Genomic DNA, 20,844 nt, shown 5'->3' on the forward strand with positions numbered 1-20,844 from the left:
TGCCTGGAAAAGATGCAGGATCTCTTTATGGGGGGTAGCCTATGATTGTGGGGGACTACATTCAGACCCATGGAAATGGGGAGGGAGGGGATTATGCCTCCATTGGCACTGGGCCTGACTGTTGCCATGGCACATCTATTGTTCCCCCCAGCAGCACATGGGTATGGCACAGAAACCTCCAGTGCAGATGGTTTTGTTTTCTGGTGCCATATTGATTGTGAATTATTAGATCCACTGCAGCATAATCAAAAGATAAAATACTCCAGTATCTCTGAGGCATGTTGGTGCAGACACACATGCAGGCAATAAAACCCGAGTCTGCTTTTACAAGGCCATCTGCACGTGTCTTGATACACCACATGCAGTCATGGGGATCAAATTGCTTGAGCTTCACAGAGCTGCGACCTTTAGCTCCATTTCCTCGACTGTTACATTTCAAACTCCCGGCGAGTCGAAGCTCCCCGAGTAGTATGAGTCATGAGAGGAAGGCAATCACGGGCGGTGATGTGGACCGCTGCAGGGCAAGCCCCGTTGTGGAGGAATACCCTTGAGAAAGTCCACGCCGTCTGCAAACGACTGCTCACACAGGTACTGGGAATCAGCCAATCGCGGACGTACTATTATACCCTCCACGCCGAGATGTCCAATCAGCGTCTCCCTTACAGTAAGGGCTCCCACGCCATTGGTCGGAATGAGACAAGGGCGTTTTGTTTGTTTCGCTCGCTCCAACAGCACCATCTCTGGCAGGTGGTGTGTGCGCTTTAACCCGCACTGTAGGCGCATGTTCCGGGCCGTAGGACGCTCGCTGTAGGGCTTTAAAGACTCTTTACGTGGCTACTTGTCGGTTTTTTTTAGGGGCGCCGCAGTTTCCGCGTTACGTTCCGTTACGTCTCCTTTAAAGCCGCCGGGCAGCGCAGCCATGATCGCCGGGGATCCCCCTCTCCGAGCCGGACCCGCTGGTCAGCGGTGAATCAGACACCCAGCGCTCCTTCATCACTGCGGCTTCAGAGGAGAAGAAAGGAGGCGGAGAAAGCCCCAACATGTTGATGCTGCTCCCCCAGTGAGTGGCACCGAGACAGGGAGGAAAACCAGCCGCCGACACGCTCTCACAACCCGGGGGCTGCCTCAACTCAGCCGCCGCGGATCCCCCCCCCTGTTCACCGTGGATGACATTTGCTCGGAAGCGGTCGTGCCTTTTGTTTTCATTTCGGGAAGAGACGAGCGACATGCGGATCCGCGGACGCATCGGAGCGGAGGTTCTCTCGCTGCCGTGAAAATGAGGAAGCGGCTGCACGAAGACCCAGAAAATGGCAAGACGGTCTCGTCGTCCGCGGGCCCGGATTTCGGTAAAATGAGAAGGAAAGGAGCGAGTGCGACCGCGGCATGATTTCTCGTGTCCCCCCCGCGGAATGACTGGTGAGACGGCGGAGGAAGAGAAGACGCAGCATCGATGAAGACGATCTGGAACAAGTTTTGAGTCGCTCACAATGAACACAAACACTTTTCGATCGTTTCTATTATATTAAAAAGAGGTTATTTTCGCCTTGGGAAGATTTTTCTAAATCACCATTCACCTATTTTTTCGTATTGTAACCATTTTGAGTTATTGTTATCATATTTTTTTTTTTTGATATTTCTGATCCGGATCCAGCCCCGACTGCTCAATGGAAGTATGTTATCAGCTGCCGGTTTTGCCTCTAGACAGGCCGGTTCCCCAGCATGTACTCAGCCGGAGGGGAGCCATTAGTTTCAGCTCCAGCTCTTCTCTCTTCGGGGCCCCTGATCCAAGACAGCTGTCACAGGTAAAATACAAATCTCAAAAGAAATCTTGAACTAATCTCATCTGCTGTTGCAATTGGAACAGCAGCTTTGTCCCTGGGAACCACTCGGGCCTTAAAACGGCACATTTCTTTAACAGACACATGAATAATCCACAGGAATCTTGCAGGTGGTTGTTGGATATCTAGGCCCCAACACACACAGACGTGCTGAACACTCAGCCTGCACAGATGCACGGTACATTGTCTTATCTCCTAGACCTAAAACACACAACAGCTAGCCCATCTCCTAAAACCAATTTGCATTCGTGCATGGTCCCCACAGATAAAGGCCCTCTTTGCTCATACTTTAGCCAGCACTGATGGCGTGATGCCTGCAGTACACCAGTTTACTTCTGGGAGTCGCTACGTTTGTCAGAAGGAACGTGCCACACTGATATTTATGTTCGTGTCCCTTGACATATTGACAGTAGGCTCATAAATCATTGAGTCACTCTTGAACTTCCTGCTTTCTCAGAGTCTTGAATTCTTGAAACTGTGCCTCTGTATTTCTGCTTTGCGGTGACAGAAAAAAGAAAGAAAGGTAGGCCTCAAAACCCAGTCTTCATGGCGTGGGGGAACATTATTGCCTGCCTCTCATGCACTCTGGCACACGATCACACGAGCACCCATGATGCATTAGCCAAGCACTGAGTCACTGTTGTGTTTGAGCATGTGTCTCAGAGGGTGAAAAACCCATTAGGCCACTGTCCAGTCCACTTGTTTAACTAACTAACACATGTGTAACCTCCGCTCCGAGAAAAGTTGCACATAAAGTCATGAGTCGAGCACCCTCCCCACTACGCTACACTCTTTAAAATTTTTAACAACATCCTTTTTATCGCTTCAAGTAGTTTTGCCGCCTTCTCACCTCCTTGGGTCACGTGCCGCTAGTTGCTCGTGAACCCGAGGTTCCCACCGCTCTGAATGGGATTTCCCAACACATTAACCAAGCATTAAGTCACAGTCTTTGACTGTGGGAGCAACCTCTTCAATGGGCCGTCCATTAGTGCTTTGTTCAGGACCCTGCTCCACATAACCACCCATGTGTGTCCGCTTTGAACTTCACCACACCATCACAGGCAGCTTCATCGAAGACTCCAATTCATGAACCTCCATAGGATGCCGTTTGTCAGCAGACCCAAAGGTTGCTCGTCTTCTGTCGTCTTTTGTTGGATAAATTGGTGGGAGATGATTTATCTGACCGTCGGTTTAGCTGGACATCCATCCGTTCACTCCAAATATTCAGTTAGAATCCGGGTCACTTCTTCACCACTCTGTGTCTTTGTTAGGAAGACTAATCCAAGTAATCCCAGGCCCTGTGCTGGGGTTTCCCTTGCCATCCAAGATCCAAAATGGAGAATGCATAATGGTATAATGCTCGATTGTTCATCCTCTGCATACAAACACGAGTGTGAAGCTATTGTGTCTCTCGGGAAAGTTCACCAGTCCTTTTCTCAAGTGGGTCAGAGTTCATTTCCAATTGGCAGGTGTGAGATGTGCTGTTGTTTGTTGTGAATAAGGGTCATTTCCGACAAGCAGTGCTCTCTGGAGTGCTAAGTTAGTTCTCCAGGCAAAACAATAATTGTTTGCATGTCATTTTTGGAGAGACGTTATCACATCACACAAGGGCTACAGCAAGGGGGGCCGGTAATTCAACCGCTGACATAACTCCTGAATGTTGCAAGGGTTGAGCGTGCGTGTGCGCATACGGCACCGTCACTCACCCATTCGTGACAGAGCAATTACACTTCTACAAATATTGTGCTTCGGGCCCTATTTATGACCATAAGGGTGCATTTGTCCTCGGTGGCTGCTGTGTTTTCGTGTGTGGTTCCACAGGCCTGTTGTTTGTGGAAGCAGGGCTGGACTCCCATTGCAGAAAGAGGCAGTTAGGCATGTGCCTGGGCTCTGTGGGCAGCGGTTTGGCTCGTCGCCAGACTCACAGATGGCCCGAGTCTCAGTCTCTTGTCTTTCGCTGGCTATCTTGTTCTGCTCCCTCACAAGCTCCCCCCCCCCCCCCCCCCCTCTTTCTCTTTCTCCTCCACCACCCACACACCCACCCCCCACCAGCCTTCCTCGCAGATGAAGACATTTCCTCTCGTAAACAGAGGACGAAAGGGTAGGGTTGAGGACATGACCGATTCTCAGAAGAATATGTCACTCAGTGGTCATGGAATGCTTATGGGTGTGAATATGCTGTTGAGGAGGTGTTGAAAACTGCAGCTGGGCTTATTTGTCTAGTACAAAGCCTCTATTGTTTTGTCATCACAATGCATGTTTGCTGCGTGTTGATTAATTCCCCAAAGTGAGGTGGAAGATGATTTGAATTCTGCTCGTCACGCGGCTCCCAATTCCAACTATATCCGACACGTGTATTTGCATGTTAAGTTTCCTTGGAATTACTGCACTGATGGCACACAAGAGATACAAGAATCAATAAACGGATGCACGGTATTGATGTGGTCCGGGTAGTCACATGGCTTTCGACGATAATGGGAGGAAAGGAGCTTAGACTGGAAACACTGATCTGCCGTCATGTCTGTCCATCATATCACAGTCAGAGATACCGTCAAGCTTACGTTGGTCCTTGACCCCGTGTCCACTCCTTTTCATTGTCGATCTTAAGGCCCAGCAGATGATGACAGGCCCGTGCGTACGAATGGGAGATAGCGCCGCTTGTTTCATCCACGCTATGAGCATTTCTGTGCAGAGCCTGATAAGGAACCCACTGAAGGGCTTCTTTCTGAGGGAGTTACTTTGTTGATTTTAACTGAACCGATAAGGTGTTTTTTTTTTTATCCTTTGGCGGAGTGCAAATCGGATTGACGTCGTTTCAGGATGTGGTAAGAATGCTGAAAGAGCCATTGAGAGTCTGAGCCTGGAGTTTCACAACCTTTCTCAAAAACTTTAACCCTCGAGCGGCCAAAAGCTAGTGGGCCCTGTTTGTTATTAAGTGATTATGTGTATTATTTACTAAATATACTGGAGCCAAACCTTACATCCTGTCTTCGTTTAAACATACACACACGGCCTGTTTCTCTGCCTGTCTGTCTCTCTCGGTGAGGGGCCCCTCTTATCACATGACCGTTCTGTTTTTGTGCTGCAGTGTCGAGTGCAATCGGCCGTGAGAAGGTGGCTCCACATATCAACACACCAAGGGACATAATGTCAAGGGCTAACTGGCTGAACATTTATCATATTTTGTGGAGTCCTATAGACATATGAGATGAGCCTATACAGGAAGAAGGGATTTATTTACCAGCGTAACTAGTTTTAAACCCCATATAGCTGTCCACAGGCGCACTGGTCGGGGACCTGGGTTTTGTTTGCCCTTCTCAGAAGGTTGAGACTTCCAAGGGTGGGGGGTGTGCATTAAGCTGCCCCAGAGAAGCAATTAGAGCCTGGGGATGATGTTTGAAATGAATGAAATTCCTGTGCAGGGTAGACTGCCTCGGAGAATACAGTATGAAACAGGTCTGCCCCTTCCCCCACTAATTTACTCTGCTTGTATCATTGAGTACTGCTAAAAGCACATTTATAGGCCCCTTAAAACGCTCCGTGTAAAGAACGCTTAAATCATTTTATGACACTTTACCTTCCAGTAAAAAAAGAAAAAAAAAGGTTGCAGATATATTACTGCTCGACAGCACGCTGCTTTGGTCTTTGGCAGCAACTCTGCCCTGTCATTTGCCGACTAAGACATTGGGCCAATTCACCCCAGGCCTCTCTTCAAACCAGCAACCCTCTCTTCAACACTCACTGCAGCTGGAGTGTGTCACAGTGGAGAGTGTTCTCATAAAACACTCTTACAACAGGTAGACTCCATCCATTGCTTTTTGTGTATGCAGCAGCTTGTGCACAAAGCACGGACACACACACACACACACACACACACACACACATACAAATATATACTCACTCCAAACCTGTCCACATTTATGGCCTAGCACTCAGTTACTGTAATGTGCCGTCCCACACAGCACAGTGCTGCAAGAGGTTATAACTCAGAAGAAAGCTTTCAGTTTATAAAACCGTGAGTCCTGCTGCTGTTATCTCACAAATTGCGTGTGTGTGTGTTGTGCGTGCGTGCAATGCTATGTTTCTGATATGACAGGACTACAGCCAGCTTCCTCAATGTATTGGCCCGCCCAGACTTACCGGCTACACAATAGGCTTGTCTCCTGCTAAATGCAAATTGTGAGGCTTAATGACACAGCGATGACGTGTGAGAATGCTGTGCCGGGCAGTGGACTGTTGAATACCTTTCAAAGGGTGTATGACAACAATATCAGCTCAATCACAATGCTATGACGACAACACAGCAGGTTTGGAAAAAAAACCACTGAGCTGTCTCGAATGACTTCTTGCAACTTAGCCAATACATTATGATTAAGCTATGCAGACACACGCTCAGCAAACATCCACGGGAACATAAAGCGGATATTCAACACGCCTTTACTGAATTTCACCAGATTCCAGGAAGGACTATAGGTCACTTGATTTCCCAGTTCAAAACCTTTTGTGATGTTGTTAACACCCTTTTTAATAGTCTGAAAATGACAAATGTTTAAGCCCAGGGGTTTGTCACACAGTCAGAAGTTTAGACATCACGTGACCTTCTGACCTCAGAAACCTGAGTTGTGTGACCCCATGCTGCAGGACTAAGCCAGGATAAGAAACAGAGCCGTGTGTAAACAAGCTTATGAGGAATTGCAGGGATCACAATAAAACAGTTGTTATGCTGTAGTAAAACTCTATAGTAAAACCAAACTGAATTTGACTTGTTCTCAGACAGCTGCAACCTAAGTTTAGAGTTTTTAAAGCTTCATTGAAATGAACAGATAGAAATGTCTGCAACCAATTTTGGAAATTGTCCGGCTGTTAGATGTACAAGTACCTACACATACTCATGTTGGCTTGAATCAAATTTCAGGCTTCATATAGTTTTAAATCCAATATATTTCCTGAATAACCTCTGGGCTCATTTCACACTCGCCGGCAAGCAAATTGTCAAAACCAAGGTTTTTGTACGCACTTAACTACATGTTACTGAGCGTATAAACCTGGAATAATTATACTTCAGACTTGTTTTTCTGGTTGTCTCACAAAGTTAGCAGTGTCCAGGATACGACAGAGATGGACAGTCGATTCCTTTGTTCCTTGATAGCCATGTGAGTTCAAATGCTTCACTTTACACGCCACTTTTGCATGAGCCTGAATTGAAAAAACGCCACCTGCCAACAGATTGCTAGAATTTTTAATCCCAGCCCTGTCTTGTTTGGTGCCAGAAGCTGCGGGTCAATTGCAAACTGGCAACCAGTAAGCGTTGGTCCCTAAAGCTACAATCGGAAATGACAACAGTTTCTCTATTGAAATGTAAAGTATTTTCCTACAAAAGTTTACAGCCTCAATTTCAGTTCTTGTGTGTATAAAGTATGCCCTGGTGGGTAATTTGAGTCCCATTCTTCAGAAAATTGGACTTGTTTACAGTGAATTTGCTTGATTAACAAAAGTCTTGTGCTATTTTTTGCTAGGTTTCATCCAACATCCTAAAGTTAGGACACTGTTTGGCTCTCATACTGGCAACGATGGTGTTTAAGGTTTAAGTCCACATCATGTATCGCTAAAGAAACCCACAGATGAAGTCTCAGATGTTGTATCCGTGTTTGTCTTGAATCTGCTCATGATTTAACTGCAGATTTGGATACCTTTTGTTGAGACACACCCGTTAGCCACTATGATCACTGCATGTGATATGGGCATTCTACCACCATGTTGCTCTTTGGAGGACTGAGACTCACCTCTGCTGTGCTTTTAATCTGGACATCTTTGTATGACCAGTTCAGTTACTCAGAGAAATGTAAGCCTCTCTCAAAAACTAAAATGTCTTAAAAGAATACCCACATCTATTGTAGATGCACAACAATTGATGTTCGCAGTAGCCAAGTCATCACCTCTCAATCAACTTAGAACGTACAAGTTTTGTCTCTGTTCAGCCTAACAACAAGTTTGCAAACCCGTCTTCTGAGGATGTAGTAATCCTATCCGTATTATCCCAAACCGTATTGGTAATTAAAAAAAATAAAAGAGACTTCTATATGACGCTGATACTAAAGTCTAAAACACAAAACTTGAAGATTAGGCACGCAGCGCAACCACAAGCTAAACCACTCCATTCCTAATGTTTCATGTGATTCCAAATAGGCTTATTCAAAGAATTACAGCATATCAAAGGGATACAACTTAGACATAATAATAAACTAAAATGTGCATTTCAAGAGACCCAAGGATCCTTTACATGTGTCACTAGGGACCAACAATTTATAAACTTACATTGATTTATTGTGCGTCTGTAATATAAAGGTCAAGTCCTGTCTTTGACAACCTGCATCTCTGTCTCCCTTATTGCCCATCGCCCCTCAGCTGTGAAGCATAAACGCCGATAACACATGGCTTGTTGAGAGAGACTGAAGTTAATGTTGGTCCATGACAGGACAACGGGCACATGGTTTTGTGTATGTTGGCACTGCAAGGCGTAGCAGGGGTGTGTGTGATGTGGGCTGGCATTTTCAAGGGTAAAATGTGACTTTCCACTCCAGTCACACTGGGAATGTGACATTGATACAGCTTTTTTTCTCTTGCCGCCTCCTTCTTACAGCTCACGAGGGAGCACATGTCAGTATCCACTTAAGTTCTAACTGGTGGCTGCCCCAATAAGAATGTGAGAGTTTGTGTGTGTGTGTATGTTAATGTTTTTGCTGCAATCTCTGGCCAAAAGGTTTGTTTTGGCCGGTATTGGCAAGGCAGGACACACTTCGATTCCCAGCCCTGGAGCCAGCAATATACAGTTCCCAGGCAGCTGATATCAACCTCACACACACACACACACACAGAGTGACAAACACACACACAGAGCGACAAACACACACACACACACACAGACAGAGCGACAAACACACAACCACAGACAGAGCGACAAACACACACACACACACACAATAAGATACACACAGCTCAGGCACACACAATCTATACTGCTCACACTAACCTGGTGCTGTGTGTAAACACAGAGGCTTGTTGACAATAAAATACAGCTTTGCAGATTACCAAGCCTGAGTCAAGCTGTTTGCTAGCCGGAAAAATATTATCTTTAGATTGGCAGCTGTCATGAGCTTAGAGGACAGACAGTGTGTGAGTGTCTGGACTCTAAGGATATGAAATATTCAAGCTTTTACACTTGTGTTTGAATGTGTTTGTGTTTGTGGTGTGACGTGGTAACGGTTGTTATTGAATATTCCCAGAATGTCGACATGCAGAGCAGTTCTGGGCTCCAGTTAGTTTTTTTGCTTTAAAGACACATGGGCATAACTTTAGACATGTTGTCTTTCTGTGGACAGTGGTTAGGGGCTTCCTGCAGGTTAGTTGGTGTAGTGCTTGGCCAACAGGCCTATTACTATCTGTCAAGTTATCCCCTTTGTTATTCAGTTAGCAAATCACAAGTTGGCAATCACTGGACCAAACCTTGTCATTAAACCTTACGCCACCATTGGACCAGCCGCTAGTCCAATGTTTTTAAACAAATAGACAGCGAGTCCATCCGCAACCAGCCAGGCCTGCAGGATCCCTGTAGAATAGGGGCTTTCCCAATACTTCCTTAGAATTTGTCCCGTCATAACTGTATAACAATGAACTACATTGTGTTTAACAGTTCTTACACGTCCCCAATCACTTTGACTGTGGGCCTGTATGTCATAGTCGGACTGGCTGTTGGGAATACCAGGAGAAATCCCACAGAATTAGTGGGCCTGAAGAAAGTCCATAAAGCTTTTAACCATCCTTGACAAGCAGGTAGAACTCAGCCTAACACCAGCCCTCTGTTGACCTGTTATTCAGGGTGTGCCTGAGAGCGTGCTGCGTGCGTGTGCCTGGATTGTGCTCACCACCACAGACTCTTAATTATGTGGGAAACACTGGAATGGATGACCCTAGAGGAGGGTAACCCCAGAAGGGAGAGAAGAGAGTCAGCCTGGAGGGGGTTCAGGATGTGTGGAGTGCATAGAGAGGTGAGCCAACTACTCAGTGTAACCCGGAGCAGCTGTCTGTTGACATAGCAAATATGCAGAATCCACAGTTGTACTTGCTACAATTGACTCTTCTGCTGCAGCTGCCTCCTGGTGAGGGACATTGTTGGCTCTATGCGGTGCAGACAATTGAAGACAAAGGAGACAACTCAACAACTTTATTTGCTGAAGGGTTGGGACAGCTTAGAAATGTTCGATCCGGTTTGATATCGAGGTTAAAAACCACACTCGAGCAGTTAAGTCAATTTGCAACTCCAGTCCAGTTGGTGTTGGTGATCACCATCTCTAACCTGGTTTGCTTACTGACAATAAAAATGAAAGAAGAGGATGAAGCAGAAAATGAAGAGGCACCGTGATCAGCAGGAAAACAAGTTTATATTTCTTGCAACAACCATTCAACTCTGTGGGCTTCATATCAGAAACATTCCCTTATTGGCAAAGTCTCCCATATCTCCTCTCGTCGTCACCCCAAGAAGCTCATGAACTTTCCAGTAAACAGTCACAATATGTGCCTTGTGCATCTTTACCCTTTACTTTACAAAAATATGATTGGCATGTTGCTAACCTCAGCTTGGTCGTAAATCGCACGGCTCATCTGACACTAATGGCTCTATTAGTCTATTGTTTAAACAAACATAAGTTGTTATTACAAATTCAAAACAAGTTTGATCTAGTACATTGATTGCGTCAACACCGGTTGCTGACGTAGGTTTACTCTTCCCGAAATTTGTCATCATGAGAAATGTCACTTCAGCTGGTTCCTTTAAAATCAAACTGGTTTAAGCTCTTGCAACGGACCTGCCCCCGAAACAGGAAATTGTTATCCACATTTTGGCAAGTTATTATTTCTCCGAGATGAACAGAAGCCCCCTGATTAAAAAAATACTGTTCTAAGAAATCAGATTCATACCAGAAAGGAATCATGCACATTGTGATCTGTCCTTGAAGCGATCTCAGTTAAGAAACAATAAGTTCTTAACTGTTTGTCTTTAAGTATGGTGTCTCTGACTACTCAGAATTGGCACCGGGATCACCTGAGATCCACCTCTTTGATTCAAACGGTATGGAGGATGATGGATTTACAAAGTATGTCTTTGCGACTGCTTTAGCCTCATGCAATATTCACTTCAGCCAATTCATTAAATTCTCTGTTTGTGAATCTTTAATACACATGTCATGGAGAAAATCAAGATCTAATGTCCAAACCTAGACTATCAATAGCTACTCTTTAGGAAAACGTTGATCTTGCATATCTTAAATTTAAACCTAAACATACTATCCGGGAATGTTTTAATTAATACGTTGTTATAATTATCAAATAATCTGCAACACGAGAATGGGCAATCAAATTCATCTAAATAGTCATTAATGTTCTTCACAAACTTTTAATATTTTAATTTTTTAGAGAGCAAATTGAAGCAGATTTTCTTTGAAGGAAGAGAAAAACAATTATCATTGTAAATTTCTATTTATGGGAACTGCTGTGCTTGTCCGTGTGTCTGCATGTGCTTCTCACATGACTGATAGCGGCATTGAAGGTGCCGTATCAGGCTGGTGATATGGAGCTGGAACATCGTTATCAGTGCAGCAGTGTATGAACACACACGCGGTCACAAACAGCAGATTGTAGTGGCAGCACTACATTTCACCACCCGCCACTATTCAAGCTCTGTGTTTGCTTTAAGAATCGCTTGTTTTTTCGAGATGTGTGTGTGCTTGGGGGTTATGAAGTTGTAAATATTATGATGTGCCAACATAAGTGCAACATTATAGCAGTGTCAACACTGGACAGTTGTTAATGATGTTCCTTTTGTTTTTGTTCAGAGACGAGGAGCCATCTCCTATGACAGCTCTGACCAGACAGCGCTGTACATTCGTATGCTAGGTAAGTCTTTTGCCGATCTTTCTGCACACAGACACACATGTATATTCACCAGACACACTTGCACACTTTTTCCAGATATAAGTAGGTCTATCTCCTCCATGACTATGTCCCTTTCTAATACACAATGGCTCACAAAGTACTGAGATGAATCAGAAATGCAGAGGGGGATGTTGAGATTACGAAGAGAGGGGGATACACTCGAGCGCACATCCAGAGTCGCTCAATCCCTGGCCTTTTGGTAATCTCTCAATCACAATAGGCTTATCTTGTGTGTGCGTCTTTATTGCTGGAGTATCTTTTGAAGTTTGAACAGATTTGTAACGAGTGCAGGATTTCATTTGACCCCTAAACAGACATGTGTTTATGTACAAGTGTGTGTGCGTGCGCGCGTGCACATCCATTTGCCCAGTGCTACCCAGAGCAACCCCAAACAGGATAAGCTGTTTAGAAATTGGATGGGAGGATGGAGGGCTCATAGCTCTGCGAGGCAGATGGAGCCAGATGCATGCAGGAAGCAGCCAGATCAGCCATGGCTTCCTAATCAATAAGGTTATTGCGGATAATGGTGCGATTAGAGCCTGGCTGCACCCCTGACATTAGTCCACCACTCACAGATGTGCCTTCACATGCAACTTTTACCACCCTAATTAATAGATCTGATGCTGTTGACTGGGAGTGAGCAGCATGAAAGAAGGAAGGGAGAATAGCTCAGTGTTTTCCTGTCAGTGTCGTGTCGTTCATAGTTATCAGATTGCTGCTGTGAAGCGTAGTGAGTGGGCAGGGACCATTACACGGCAGGAGCAGTTTAGGGCTTACTCATACCTTGGTTGAAATCCTGTTTACTGAAGCTTTCACATAATATTTCTATACCTCTCCGGCTCGAAAAATGCCCTTGACTGCTGTCACATGTGTCTAGTTGCAGTAACAGCAATTTATTGAGCTGACTGGAGGAGCTTTAGCTTTTTAATCATTTTACTTGGCTAAGTATAATGGCAGTCCCATACGTCACCAGCATAAAGCATCTGTCTCTGCAGATTTTATATTAAATTGAGTGTGAGGTGAGGCACTGTAATGCAGGCCGGTGTTTGCGCGGGCCAGGGTTCACTCCGCCAAGTAAATGCTGATGAGCTTGCAAACAGCGAGACTCTGAGCTTGCACCACATCAGTTTTAATGACATGACCTACATCCACCCAAGAGCACCAGCACTAATGCACCGCAGGGGAAACATGGACCATGGGACTCTTAAAACACACTAATCACACGAGTGCACACATACGTGCTGAGCCCGGGCACATGCATCTGCAGCTGTGACAGATGTAGGAGGACACAAACACACACACACACACACACACAGCCCTAGAAGTGAATGATTTTTGTTTTGATTTGCACGTGAGCTGCCACTGATATGGATTCACTCTCCACATTCTTATATCAACTTTAAAAAATATTGTTAAATTGTAATTCTTAGTTTATGATATTTTGGTGGTGTAGTATTCAAACAGCTATTTGCAAATAAGTAACATGCTGGTTGGGGGGACACACCTGTGTGACTGCTTTGATTTGAAAATTTGATGCACACATTTAAAAAAACATACCATTTGCAGTTTTTGCACCTTTATCAGTTTACAGCCATATATTGCCTTGATAGTGTTGCCTGGAATGACGCACTGGCATTTTATTGCATTAGCGTCATAGCACCATTGTCTGACTATGCTCCCAATGCTCCTGACTGCAGTCCACCAGTCTGGCCTATCCTTGTTCCTCTGCCTGACTAATAAACACAGTCATAGATGGACTGCACGTCACGCTCAGTGGTTCTGAGTACTAATAGCAGAGCAGACTGTCCTGACATGACATTGCCGGCTCAGCTGTTTAATCAACTTGTCTGTCCATTGAATTTTCTCTTCCGGGACATGTGAGTGCGTGTCTGTGAATGACTCTGCCTGCACATGGATAGTACAGGCCAGACCTGGGTCAAACAGTATTTACAAAATCACATCTTTTGCTTCTATTAGTTTGCTTGAAGCACCTAAATTTTGGGTTTTACCACAATTTTTATCACAAAAAGCATTAAGCACTAAATATCACACAGGCAGACAAATAACAAATACAAAAGCTACGAAATGCAGTTTAGAAAACAGGGATAACATTAGCCAATTAAAAAATGACAATTAAAAAAGAGAATACCATATTATTGATTTCCTTTTTTTAAATAGCTCAATGAAAGAAACTGTGATGTAAAATAGAGTGACAATGAAAAGTAAGGGAGCCCTTTGGAATTATCTCCGTATCTGAATACATTTGCCCTCATCTAAGTTTCTCTCATGAACAAACACAATCTATTTTAATTAATAACACACATATGTGCTGGTCAATAGTTAATACATCGTTCAAATGTCCACAGCCTAGGTTGGTAAACTCTATGTAGCCTGAGGCCAATGACGTCAACAGAGGTGTATTAATGACCGGAGTTGGTAAACCTGGATTGCAGTCAATGAAACCTGACTCTCTCACACTTCTGACAAATCTGCTGATGCGAACGGCGCCTCGAAGGACACCTCAGATCAAAATACGATGGATTTCCGTAAAGCTGCAAAGATATTTGTGTCCACAGTTTGATAAACTCTCAGTGAATAGAGATCATTTAGTTCTGTGGCTACTCTGTGCTAAGAATACTCCGTAGGCACAACACAGAATGATCATAGAGGTTAAAAACAACCCCAGAGTAACAGCTACTGGCTTGAAGGAATCACAGGAATCTGTTCTCATGACTCTACTATATCCGTAGTACATGTTGAGCATGGTGTCTGTGGCAGGACTCCATGGAAGAAGCTACTGCTCTCCAAAACAAACATGACCGAGGCCTAAAATTTGCCAGAGAGGAAACTTGACACTCAATAACACCACAAGAGTGTTTTTTGAACTGATGAAACAAAGCTGGAGTTGTTTGGGAGGAACACAAAGTACCGTGTGTGGGGTAAAAAGGTCACGGCAGTACGGTGGAGTGAGCATCGTAATTTGAAGCTACTTCCAACATTAGGGGGGGGGGGGTGAAATGAATTCCTACATTTACCAAGGTATAATAACAAGGTGGCTGTGCACCAGCTGAACGTTAGTAGTTGTTGGGTGACGCAGCAGGACAACGACAATAATAAAATCTGCCTCAACAGTAGAGTTGCTGTGGTTTGACCTCCAGAGAGACTTCCATATGATCTGCAGCTGTAAAAACTGCCTGTTTGAGGTTATTGCCTCCAACAGAGGATTTGACCATCGACTGTATGTGAAGATAGACAGTTTGATGTCTCCTCAAAAGTGAAGCCAAAGCGTCTGGTTGGCCCCCTGGTGGCTGGCTGCAGTATAGCTCATAAACCCCGCCTCGTCAATGTGACACATGGGCAAAACTTAGAAGTCAAAGTACACGTTGGATACATTTATTTGTCTTTTTAGGTCTTATTGTTATCCAATGAATGGACTCTTGCGTTAAAAAGGTTAAGGGCTTCAGTTCTGGTAAAGCTCATCCTTGTGACTGCAGTATGTAACGCATAATAACCCCCGATTATGAATACTACTTAACCAAGCACATTCAGACACACTTTCCAAGCAGCATCAATCTTGAGGAAATAAGTGTTGATTTCTTCCAGGAGATGTGAGAGTGAGAAGTCAGGTTGGATTTGAACCGGAACGAAGAGGCTCCCATCCATACGTGTGCATCGACTTCCGAACTCTTCACAGTGAGTATGAACCTGTGTCTGTGAGTGTATCAAGAGCCAGTTCCATTGAACCTACAGCGGGTTATCAAACCATATCTCCACACACTTTGTTCCTTTCCAGAAAGATTGGCAGGAAGTTTGTGCTCATTGTTTCATATAAAGATAAACACCAAGGTGCGTCTTAGTGTAAATCTAGTGAGAGGCTTTTTATCAAAGCTCTTTAAATAGCGGTGTGATAAAGTAGCCGCCTTTGCACTTACTCAAACCTTTTTATAAAACATCAAACGCTTAGAAAGAAGCAGAGTGTGTGTGTGTGTGTGTGTGAGAGAGAATTTCACCTAAAAGTAATCCTACCTCACGCTGACGTTTTTCCGGTCACGGTTTATACAGACACAGAGCTTTTGTGTTTGTCTGTGTGTGTGCGTTTGTGTGTGTGTGACCACTGACAAAGCATGTCTCCTGTGTGATACCAGACGAAAGGCTTATGAGTGGGCGGCTGTGTCAGCAGTGACTGTTTGTATATCGCTGTGTTGGTGTCAGATCCCCACCGAGTGTGTGCGACTCGAATCATACCCCGGGCCTAATGAGCTTTTGAAATGAACATGAGTTTGTTGCCGTTCTCGCACGCTCTATCTATTGTGTAATTGTATTTGTGTGTGTGTGTGTGTGCAGCACGGTTGGAATCGGGGTCCACGTCGGCCGACTCTGCTCCTGAGAGGAGGGTCCACAGACTGCTCAGCTTCCAGAGGTACCTGCACTCCTCCCGCCTGCTGCGAGGAATCCCCCAGCAGATCCCCCTCCACCTCCTCGATGAAGACTACACCGGACAGGCCAGAGTACGACACCCACATTTCTTTAATGACGCCACAATGAATTGCTTTGTGTTGACCCCCTCACTTATTGTGTGTCTCGTTTCCCTCTCTTTCCAGTGCATGCTGGGAAAGGTCGGGAGCTGGAATTTTGATATTTTCCTCCTCGACAAGTTGACTAACGGTGAGTGAAATATTGTTCAGAAGTTGTTATTATTAAAAGTCATGATAACGAAAGTTATGCAGCTCTGACGGCAGATCCCTGCAACTCGGCTTAAGATTCAAAGTGTTAACAATGGTGCCATCTGTTGGATGACCAACACCGAGGATGTACTGTGTGAAAATTAACACTTTCATTAAATGACGACATTGTAAAAACAAAAAAACACCTCGAATGCAGTTTTGTGTGCGGACACCAGAGTTGTGAAATATTTTTTTTGTGCAGCTGCAACATTTCAACAACATCCAACAGAAGATTTTACAGCTTTTCCTCCACTTTCTTCACTTTGAAGCACAAACAAGGGTTCATATAGGGTGAATCTTAAAGATGACATATATTCCTGCTCTGACGGCAGCCTCACTAGATCAGAATGTTCTCCAGTCACAGCACATGTTCTTCCATGTACCTGCCTCGACTTGTTGCACCTCAAAGACCGAGGCGAGGTAGACGCTGCTTACTGCCTTAAAAGGAAAAATATAAAAAGTCTTAACCAAGTGCTTGAAGTAAAAAGAGAATGCCCCCCAAAAATCATACCTCCTGCAATGTAATGGGTATAATACAGTTGTAGATTGTGCTGATCGGATCCGTCCTCTTGTTCAGGAAACGGCCTGATCACCCTGACCTCCCACCTGCTGAACCAGTATGGCCTGGTGGAGCTCTTCCAGCTGGACATGGTCAAACTCTGGAGGTTCCTGGTCATGGTCCAGGAGGACTACCACAGCGACAACCCCTACCACAACGCTGTGCACGCTGCAGACGTCACGCAGGCCATGTACTGCTACATGCAGGAGCCCAAGGTGAGATGGGGCAGCCTAGAGTGTGGATACCGGACCCGGGCTTTCTTCTTCATTTGTTTTATATTGCACATGCTTGTGATCGCGGAGAACATCGGGTTCTGGTCGGGCTTGTTGAGTTATCTCTCAGGCGGGTTGAATATTCCAAATTTAAAGCAAATTGACTTTAGTTCCTTCTTTATCTAAGCTAATGCCTCCAGTACAGTCAGTAGATGACTCACAGTGCACAGCCAGGAGTCCATCTGATGAATGTTTTACATGGTTTAATGTATGAGTGATATCTAATGTCTTATCAGTGTATAACTTTGAGATGTATAAGTGCATCAGTCAAGGGGCACTATATTTGAATGTTGTCACCTTTGTGTTGCAGCTTGCAAAGTCTCTGACCTCCTACGACATCCTGCTGGGACTGTTAGCAGCCGCCACTCATGACCTGGACCATCCTGGGGTCAATCAGCCTTTCCTCATCAAGACAGACCACTATCTAGCTTCACTCTATAGGGTAGGACCAGATGACAGTCACGGTTTAGCTTGACAGAACTGAATGTGTGTGGGTTTACAATTCCTCCCTTTGAACTCCCAGAATACCTCGGTTCTGGAAAGCCACCACTGGAAGTCGGCAGTGGGTCTCCTCAGAGAAACTGGGCTGTTCTCCCACCTGCCTCCTGAGGACAGGTCAGTTTGACTCTGAGAAAAAAAATGCCTACACACCAAAAGGCTATACTTGTTAGTTCAGAACTAGTTACTTCACTTTTCTGCTGAGCTGTGTAGATAAAAATACCAACGTGTACCAGGTTTTGGGCTGAAAACAGACGTTGTGAAATAAATGTTCTTTCTGCCCCCGCAGCCTGAACCTGGAGAGGGACTTGGGCTCCTTAATCCTGGCCACAGACATCAGCAGACAGAATGAGTACTTGTCCAGGTTCCGCTTGCACCTGGACCAGGACAACCTGTGCTTAAGCAAAGCCGGCCACAGACACTTCATCCTGCAGGTCCGTTTACCTCCTCTGCTTTTCAGGCCACTACTTCTGCATCCGAGCAAAATCCTCAGGCTCTTACACTGTTTCTTTTTTTGGCACCTCGTGCAGATGGGTCTGAAGTGCGCAGACATCTGTAACCCCTGCAGACCCTGGGCGCTGAGCAAACAGTGGAGTGAGAAAGTGACGCAGGAGTTCTTCCAACAAGGTTCTCTTCAATTACGTTACATTATTTACCTTTTTGCATATTTAACTATTATTAATACTTTAGTTCTTCATTCTTTTTTTGTTTAATCTCTAAAAAAGTACATAAATGTTGTATTCAAATGGCATCAAATGACTTACTGGTCTTTACGCTCTTGTAGGAGACGTTGAGAAGAAGCACAAACTTCTTGTCAGCCCACTTTGCGACAGAGCGATAAACACAGTTGGAAACATTCAAATAGGTAAGGAACCGTCTGTTACATCTGTTTGCTGTGTCTGATGTTTAACATTAATCTGCATGTGCTGTCTCTCCTCCTCTCCTCCTCAGGCTTCATGACGTATGTGGCGGAGCCGCTGTTTGCAGAGTGGGCTCGCTTCTCCGACACCCGTCTGTCTCAGACCATGCTGGGCCACATGGGGCTGAACAAGGCCAGCTGGAGCGGCCTGCAGCAGGAACAAAGCTCCGTCTCAGAGGAGGCGGAAGCCAGCACCGACGCAGAAGACGCTGCGGCCGCAGGAGGAAGCAGCTCCAAAGAAATACCTCAGGGAAACAGAAAATCCTGACACTCCTTGTGTGCCCTTTCACCTCTGCCTCCTGACCCCTGACCCTGGTCTCACGGCCTCACCACACACTGGGAGCCGAGTGGTGCATCCAACGGCCCACAGACCCATCCCTGCCCCACCGCTGCCCCACTTGATCCATCTCCTTGTTTATGTTTTGTTGCTTTTGCCTCCCATCCTGATAAACCACTGATTTTATTTAATTTATTTAATTTTTAATTCCTCTTTTTGTTTTGGCATAGAGCAATACATAGATACCTCATTTGGCTACTGCTGTATTTTCTGTTTTTTTGCTTTGTTTTATTTATTTGTCCACTGTAGTTTTGGCATTACTAACTGAACACACCACTTGTTGTGTCGGTGAACCTTAAAGGGGAAAGCGGTATACGAACCGAAGACGAATACTTTTTCCTGGTATTTTGAAGTGCCATTCGAAAAGAAAGATTTGAAGAATGTTCTGAACTGAACTGACGGAGGCAACTCGAGTATTCAGACACGAGACCCTCCTCAGACTTTAGAATAATGCCCAGTTGCATTTGTGTTGAAGTTTCTTCCTCATGTAAAAAAAAAACGAGAAAAAAAAAGAAAAAATGTGACAAGCCCGGTCCTTTTGCTGCCTCTATGAAGACTGTTTACGCATTAGTCCTTATTCGTTGTTTCTTTCCCCTCGAACTGAAGTGAATCACGTTGGCTCGACGGTTTGCCTTCGGAAACACGGATGTGAAGAACCACTCGTTTGAACTGTCATCCCACTGTTGAAGCCATGAGCAGAATCTCACCCGAACGCACACTAGATGCCATAAGTAACTCCACCTCCGCTAAAAATGTGTTCCTGCACTCCGGAGTAGAGATGGACGGATGACGGATGTGCAGCGTCGTCTCCGTGACATCTCCAAGACGTCTTGGAAGGTATTAAAGACATTCGCCCTGTTTTTCTTGTCGTTGACTTTTATCTTCCAGTGCTGGTTGAACTCGGATAGCGTCACTCCCAGACTGGAGATCTCAAACTTTCTGCACATGTATCTCACCTGGAACTCCGCTCAACGCAACTTGACTCGCTCAGGGGTTTTGCCAGTCTCTTATTATTAAGAGGAGGAGGAGGGGGAGGGGGAGGAGGAGGAGGTGACTGCGGGAGATGCAAGGGTTTATTTTAGTTTTTTGTTTTGTTTGTGTGTTGTTTTTTTTGGCTAGGATCTACTGAAGGAGACTCTTCCTCTCCACAGAATGTCTCTCACAGCCACATGCAACCTTAAGGACTGCTCAATTGATGCCTTATAACTATGCACAAACTATGCTAAGTGACCAAACCAACTCCTGTTCCCATCAAGTGCATGGTGTGCTTGTCTTTGAATGCACTGTCCAATCCCTTGGCCTTTTGTTGTGAGGAACAACTCCAGCTGTCCTTTACTTTCTTCTTCTTCTTCTTCTTTTTGTACGGAAACAAAATTGGTCGAGTGACTCTGAACATTCCATTTCTTTGTGTTTGGTTTGTCTACTTCGATTCTGTTTAGTGGCACAAATTGTGTTTGTGTTTGAACATTTTGAAAGATAACAGGTGCTTTTCTTACTTTAGCTGATTTGTATTTTGCTGTAAGTGCTGTAAGACTGTTGATAAAACTGTTTACAATTTGTTGCGACAGCCATTTTTGGGAAGACTTCGGTGTCGAGCCAGATTTTGTAAGAGCTTTGGTGTATTGACATTTTTGATACATGCCTGTTGCAGTTACAATTTGAATAATAAAACCTGTTGTTGACAAATGTTTGACTTTCACACAGTTGGGG

At 44.9% G+C, this 20,844-nt stretch overlaps 1 protein-coding gene across 2 annotated transcripts; it reads left to right on the forward strand.

Annotated features, from left to right (window-relative positions):
* Positions 1 to 784: 784 nt before the first annotated feature.
* On the forward strand, positions 785 to 20,820 carry pde7a (phosphodiesterase 7A). Of its 2 annotated transcripts, none has more exons than XM_062379479.1 (12): positions 785 to 1,802; positions 11,726 to 11,786; positions 15,429 to 15,518; positions 16,170 to 16,333; positions 16,427 to 16,490; positions 17,127 to 17,323; positions 17,691 to 17,822; positions 17,904 to 17,995; positions 18,168 to 18,312; positions 18,409 to 18,505; positions 18,663 to 18,743; positions 18,830 to 20,820. In XM_062379479.1, exons 1-12 carry the CDS (start codon positions 1,665 to 1,667, stop codon positions 19,063 to 19,065), a joined length of 1,497 nt encoding a protein of 498 aa, XP_062235463.1. In that variant the 5' UTR covers positions 785 to 1,664; the 3' UTR covers positions 19,066 to 20,820. The 2 variants fall into 2 exon arrangements, with proteins under 2 accessions (XP_062235463.1, XP_062235464.1); XM_062379480.1 differs by having other exon boundaries at positions 15,432 to 15,518.
* Positions 20,821 to 20,844: the final 24 nt, after the last annotated feature.

This window comes from Platichthys flesus, chromosome 21 (assembly GCF_949316205.1).
Source record: "Platichthys flesus chromosome 21, fPlaFle2.1, whole genome shotgun sequence".
Taxonomy (NCBI): domain Eukaryota; kingdom Metazoa; phylum Chordata; class Actinopteri; order Pleuronectiformes; family Pleuronectidae; genus Platichthys; species Platichthys flesus.

Coding starts and splice junctions, on each gene's coding strand:
- pde7a (XM_062379479.1), top strand. CDS start 1,665: ATGGAAGTATGTTATCAGCTGCCGGTTTTGCCTCTAGACAGGCCGGTT. Junction 1,803..11,725: donor ATCCAAGACAGCTGTCACAG/GTAAAATACAAA, acceptor GTTTTTGTTCAG/AGACGAGGAGCCATCTCCTA. Junction 18,506..18,662: donor GCAGGAGTTCTTCCAACAAG/GTTCTCTTCAAT, acceptor ACGCTCTTGTAG/GAGACGTTGAGAAGAAGCAC.